Source organism: Gavialis gangeticus, unplaced genomic scaffold (assembly GCF_001723915.1).
Source record: "Gavialis gangeticus isolate Ggan-Ray unplaced genomic scaffold, GavGan_comp1, whole genome shotgun sequence".
Lineage (NCBI taxonomy): Eukaryota > Metazoa > Chordata > Crocodylia > Gavialidae > Gavialis > Gavialis gangeticus.
In genome coordinates this window covers 1,389,681-1,395,470 of record NW_017729032.1, presented here as the reverse complement: position 1 = coordinate 1,395,470, position 5,790 = coordinate 1,389,681, and the positions used below count along the sequence as shown (strand labels likewise).

The following is a 5,790-nucleotide window of genomic DNA, read 5'->3' as shown; positions in this document are numbered from 1 at the left end:
CTGACGAGCCCCAGGTGAGCCGGGGCCTGCCCCCACCCCTGCCCCGGCTTCTGCCCCTGCCCCTGCCCCTGACCGCCCCCTGCCACTCTCTGCAGCTCACCTGGACGGGCCTGGCGCAGGCCGAACGCTTTGAGAACGGCGACTTCTGGAAGGTGATTGGGGCTTGGGGGGAGGCCATGGGGGGTCCCAGGGGTCTGCGGTGCCCCTGTCACAGCGCATGGTCTCCCCCAGGATGACCCTGCAGAGGCTGTGACCCCAGAGCCCAGCGCGGAGGACGCGGAGCTGCCCAACCTGCCCACGGCCTCGCCAGACATGAGGTGAGCGGGGGGCACGGGGTGGGGGTGCGACACTGGGCACCGTCTGCACCCAGACTCCTGCTGGGGCTGCCAGCAGGGCAGGCCAGAGCTGCGCAGCAGCATGGCAGGGTGGTGGAGCCGGGATGCCCCAGCGGTACCAGTGCCCTGCTGGGGCTGCGCCCTGGAGGGTCTCGTCCCCCGCTCAGGCTCGTCCCGGGGACAGACAGGGATTTTCCCCTTGTCCGGTTGGTCGGGGGGAGAGAGCAAGGGGGTGCTGGGCAGCGAGGGGCAGTCGCGGTGTGGGAGCAGGGCTCTGGGGTAAGCAGCTTCTTTCTCTTCTAGCTCCTCCCAGACCGAGGAGGGCGCGGTGCCCCCAGGATCTAAGGTACGGCTGCCTCCCTGGCTGCTGCTCTTACAGCACCGGGATGGGGTGGCTGCCTGGGTACCGTTGCCGTGGCACCGGGATGGGGTGGCTGCCCGGGTACCGTTGCCGTGGCGCCGGGATGGGGTGGCTGCCCGGGTACCGTTGCCGTGGCGCCGGGTTGGGGTGGCTGCCCGGGTACTGTTGCCGTGGTGCTGGGAGGAGCCGTCACGCGTGATCTGAGTTGCTTGGCAACATATACCCTGAACAGCTCGGGAGGGCAGAGGTGGATGCCCCCCGGCCCAGGCAGCCCCCCATCAGCTGTAGGCCTGGGCCGGTGCGGTTTGGGCGTGTGGGGCACGGGACGGCGTGGCGCGTCAGGGTGCGCTGTGCTGTCCCCACAGTGCTTCGCCGTGCGGTCGCTGGGCTGGGTGGAGATGAGCGAGGAGGAGCTGGTCCCGGGCCAGAGCAGCGTTGCCGTCAACAACTGCATCCGCCAGCTCTCCCTGCACGCGCCGGAGCCCGAGCCCGAGTCTGTGGGCCCCTGGGGCCAGGTGAGCTGGGCACGGGCTGGTTTGGGTGGGTGGGGAGTCGGCCGGGGGGAGGTGGGCACATCGTTCCCTCTCCCCACAGGGCCGGGACCTGCTGCTGGTGCTGGAGAGCGAGACACTGCGGCTGGTGGACCCGCGGGGGCAGGCCCTGCTGCACGCCCAGCCCGTGGCCGGCATCCGTGTCTGGGGCGTGGGGCGCGACAACGGCAGGTAGGGCCGGCTGGCGGGGAATGCCCTGGGGCTGCGTGGGCGTGGGGGCAGTGGACCGCGGGGATCCTGCCCTGTGGGCAAGGGGACTGGACGGGGGGGCTCCTAACGCTGTCTCTGCTCTCTTCTATTGCTCCCGCGGACACAGGGAGAGGTATGGCACCGTCCGCGCCGCGGCCCCAGGCTGCACCCCCCATAACTTGGGGCCCTCTCCCCTGGCCCCCTTGTCCTGGGGGAGGACACCATCTCTGTGGGGGGCCCTGCCCCCCCTACACCCCAGCTTGCTGCTGTCTCATTCTGCACCTCCCACGTCGCTCGCTGACCCCACAGAGACAAGGGCCTGGCCTGTATGCTGGCTGCAGGGGTCAGCAAGGTCATTCACGTGTCCCTGGACTGTCTGCAGACTGCCCACAGGCCAATGCCCGAGGGACACAGCAGCTCTGACAGCCGTTCCCCCCTTCTCCCCCTCCACCCGCAGGGACTTTGCCTATGTGGCCCGGGACCAGCTGACCCAGATGCTGAAGTGTCACGTGTTTCGGTGCGAGGCCCCGGCCAAGAACATCGCCACCAGCCTGCACGAGATCTGCGCCAAGGTGACCCTCCCGGGACCCGCACTCCCGGGGGTCCCCACCCCACGTCCACCAGCCTGCACGAGGTCTGTGCCAGGCTGAGACCCTCCTGGGGACCTCCCTGCCCCATCATCTCAGCCTGCGGTGGGCTCGTGCCCCAGGGCTCTCTGGGAAGATGCCCGCGGGGGGGCGGGGGGGAACAGATCCTGGTGAAGGGAGCAGGCTGACCCCCGTGCTCCCTGTGCCCCCAGATCATGGTGGAGCGCCGCAGTGCACGGGCCCTGACAAATGGCCTGGCGCTGGATCACTCCAAGATGGTGGAGATCCCTTTCCAAGGTGGGGCGTCCCCAGCCCCTGGGCAGCGGAGGGGCTGGGTAGGGGAACGGGAAGGGAGGTTGGGGGCTGCCTTGTGGGAAGGGGGCAGGGGCCTGGCCAGTGGGATGGGAGGTGGGCTCTGGAGCCAGCCAGGGGGGACAGGCTCTGGGGTCCAGTGTTGGCCAAAGGCCTGGAGGTGCTGGCCATTGGGATGGTACAAGGGCTGTGGGCTGGCCAATGGGATGATAGATGGAGGTGATAGGCAAAAGGCTGGCCTGGCCTAGGTGCACCCCAGCCCCCCGTGCGGGTGCAGGCAGGGTCCCCAGTAGCTCCCTTCTTGCTCTGGTCCCTGTAGTGGAGTTCCCGGCGCCCAAGAGCGACCTGGTGCAGCGGTTCCAAGTCTGCTACCTGGGCAGCGTCCCCGTCACCAAGCCCGTGGGTACGGAGCGGCTGGGCGGAGGGCGTGGTGGGTGGGGTGAGGACAGGAGCTGAGGCCTGACGGCTGGTGTTGCAGGCATGGATGTGATCAACACGGCCCTGGAATCGGCGCTGGCCAGCAGCAAGGAGCACTGGACACCCGTGGTTGTCAGTGTGGCCCCTGCCACCCTCACCATCACCCACGAGCAGGTGAGTGCTGTGCTTCTTGACCCCCGTTATCCTGTGCCCAGCCTGGGGCTCGGATCCGCACCCGCTGCCTGCGTAGCACCCTAGCACCAGGCATTGGGCAGCGGTGGGGGTCCCTAGTGTACATGGGCACGACCTCCTGCCACTGCAGCCCCAGCAGACAGAAGCAGTGCTGGGGGCCGTGGTTATGGGCAGGGGGTGGCAGGAGCAGGCCCCCCTGATGGCCATGTCCCAGCAGACGGGGGCGGTGCTGGGGGGGGGCAGGAGCAGGCCCCCCTGATGGCCGTGTCCCAGCAGACGGAGGTGGTGCTGTGTGAGTGCCGCGTGCGCTTCCTGTCCTTCATGGGCGTGGGACGAGACGTGCGCTCCTTCGCCTTCATCATGGCCCGTGCCCCCGGCGACTTCCGCTGCCACTCGGTGTGGTGCGAGCCCAATGCCGCCGGGCTCAGCGAGGCCGTGCAGGCCGCCTGCATGGTGAGTGCTTCCTCTGCCCCCTCCCCGCATCGAGCAAGTGGAGCGGGAGTGTCGCTGCCACCCACAACTATGCCCCCTTCCCGGCCGCAGCTGCGCTACCAGAAGTGCTTGGATGCGCGGCCCCAGGCCACCACGTCGTGCCTGCCGGCACCGCCTGCCGACTCCGTGGCCCGGCGCGTGGGCTCCACCGTGCGCCGGGGTGTCCAGACCCTGCTGGGCAGCCTGAAGGCCAAGCGTCCGGGCACGCAGACTCCGTGAGCCAGCCCCACGAGCCCGGACCACACGGGATGGGCACAGCCTCGCCCCCCACCTGGGGCAGCCCCGGGGCCGGGACGCCGGGCGAGGGCGAGCAGATGGGGCGCCGTGGCCACAGTCAGCGCCAGCATCGCTGGGGCTGCGGGCAGCGAGGGGCCTGGCCTGCGCCCCGTGCATGCGACCTAACCGCTGGTTAACCCCACGGGGGCAGGTGCTGGGGTGCCACGCAGGCTCCGGGCCCCCAGCCACTATCTCTGCTATAACAAGAGATCTGTGTTGTACTAAATCGTTAATAAACCCATTCCACCAGCCCGGCCCGGCTCCACTGCCTCCTGCGCCACGCGGCGGGGTTGCACCGGCTGCGCCTATCCTCCCCGCATCCTTTGCAGACTTCTTCCCCCGCCCCCCAGACGTAGCCCCAGCTTGGGTCCTTCACCGTCATTTATTGCACAAGGGGCGCGGGTGGCAGCAGGCTCTGAAGCAGGGTGGATAAAAATCAACAATTTTAAAAAAAATTAAACCAGATTTTTTAAATCATTATTTTTTAAAGATGCTTTAAAAAATAAACTTATGTAACAATAGTTTTAAGATAAATTTAAGCTCAAAGCTATCATCAGGGCATAGGGGTTAGACCTTCTAAATATATACTATTAGTATATTCATGTAATTTTTTTAGAAGTTTTATCAGTAGATCACAACAATATAGCCGTGGACTATATTAGGGGCCCACCCAATCTCACGGGGTTCCCAGAGGCTCCTCTATAGATTGGTTTCCTTTACTAATCTACCCACTGGGAACGAGAGCTCGGTCAAGAAGATCCTGTTAAGTGTCTCTGTGAAGCTTAGTTTCAGTTCTCAAACTAGACTTGTGTGTCCAGAGATCATAGACCGATGAGGTTCTTTGGGTAGATGTGGTATCTTTTATTAGACCAACTAAGTAGTTGGAAAAATTGTTCTCTAAGCGTTTGGACACAAACGCCCTTCTTCTGGCCTAGGGAGAATTTGTTGTCTCCAGAGGTAACATCCTTGTTAACAGCAGTATGCGGAGGTGAGAGAGAACAGACCCGGTTACCCACCGTGAGCCCTCGTCTCTCTTTAAGCTTGCGCACACACTGTCAAGCCCTCCCCCCTCTAAAAGTGCAAAGTTTCAAGAAGTTAAATGGAGCAGCGGTTCCCACTGACAGATTGCACACTACCAGTTTAAAACTGCAGCCTTAAGTACCGCCAGCAAATGTTTGTCATGTAAAGCAATTATAATAAATCATGAATGCAAACCGCTGGTGGCATGTGTACCACACATTGGGAACCGCTGGAATAGAGGGTATTAAAACAACGAAAATGCACTTTTTGCAGAAGACGATTAAAGCGAGGTTTCCTGACTGATTTAAATCATGAAATTGATTTGATTGAACTAAATCCACTCTGCTCTGCAGCACCCCGCTGCCCCCTACATCTGCCACCCCCCTCCCCTCACCTCTGCAAAGACCTGGTCCCGATGCACCTGTCTCTCTCCCCCCCACCCCCTTGCAGCCAGGAAGGGGATGGCGGAGCGTACCCCATCCCCGGCGTCCTCCTGGCACAGCCGAGCAGGGCCCCCTGCGCCCGGGGCTGGCATCCGTCTATGCCCCAGGCAGGGCCTGAGCACAGCAAGCTTCCCCTGCGCGTGGGTCAGCAGAAGCTGCGCTGGTCCCAGAGGCGCTGGATGTGGGCGAAGGGCAGGGCGGGCCGCAGGCTGCGGCACAGGGCAGGGTCATCGGTACGGCCGGTGCGCAGGGCGCAGAGCAGCGCGGCTTTGCAGGCGTCCCGGCAGGGCTCGCGCGGCGGGTGCCCCTTGTGGAACAGGAACCAGAAGCGCTGGAACAGGCGCTCGTCGTCCTGGAAGCGCCGCAGCAGCTGGTCCCAGTCGGCCGGGAAGGCGTTGGGCAGCCCGTAGGCCTCGCGTGCCCTGTACAGGCGGTGCCAGTGCGGCGTGGCCCCTGGCCCGGCTGCATTGGCTTCAGTCAGGTTCAGGATGAAGGTCTCGTGGTCCAGCACCCTGTGCGAGCTCTCGGGGTAGTTCCCGTCCAGCTGGTACACGCGGTAGCCTACGGGCCGGGGCGGGTCAGTGCCGCGGCTGTGGCTCCCAGCAGGCCCCGAGG

At 64.7% G+C, this 5,790-nt stretch overlaps 2 protein-coding genes across 7 annotated transcripts in view; one reads left to right on the top strand and one right to left on the bottom strand.

Moving 5' to 3' along the window:
• Positions 1-3,788, top strand: part of APBB1 (amyloid beta precursor protein binding family B member 1) — a 10,540-nt gene extending 6,752 nt beyond the window's left edge. For 2 of the 6 annotated variants that reach the window (XM_019525000.1, XM_019525004.1), the window contains exons 3-14: positions 96-152; positions 232-317; positions 639-681; positions 1,062-1,211; positions 1,291-1,418; positions 1,564-1,569; positions 1,894-2,008; positions 2,236-2,320; positions 2,655-2,738; positions 2,814-2,926; positions 3,218-3,397; positions 3,488-3,788. In XM_019525000.1, coding sequence (XP_019380545.1) covers positions 96-152; positions 232-317; positions 639-681; positions 1,062-1,211; positions 1,291-1,418; positions 1,564-1,569; positions 1,894-2,008; positions 2,236-2,320; positions 2,655-2,738; positions 2,814-2,926; positions 3,218-3,397; positions 3,488-3,655 — 1,215 coding nt within the window. In that variant the 3' untranslated portion in view covers positions 3,656-3,788. Of the gene's footprint in view, positions 1-95; positions 153-231; positions 318-638; positions 682-1,061; positions 1,212-1,290; positions 1,419-1,563; positions 1,570-1,893; positions 2,009-2,235; positions 2,321-2,654; positions 2,739-2,813; positions 2,927-3,161; positions 3,398-3,487 lie in introns of those variants that run through there. The other 4 variants (XM_019525001.1, XM_019525003.1, XM_019525002.1 and 1 more) reach the window with 4 other exon arrangements.
• Positions 3,789-4,410: 622 nt separating this feature from the next.
• The window catches only part of SMPD1 (sphingomyelin phosphodiesterase 1), a 9,439-nt gene continuing 8,059 nt past the window's right edge, over positions 4,411-5,790 (bottom strand). Inside the window, exon 6 of the mRNA XM_019523754.1 lies at positions 4,411-5,736. Coding sequence (XP_019379299.1) covers positions 5,321-5,736 — 416 coding nt within the window. The 3' untranslated portion in view covers positions 4,411-5,320. The remainder of the gene's footprint in view (positions 5,737-5,790) is intronic.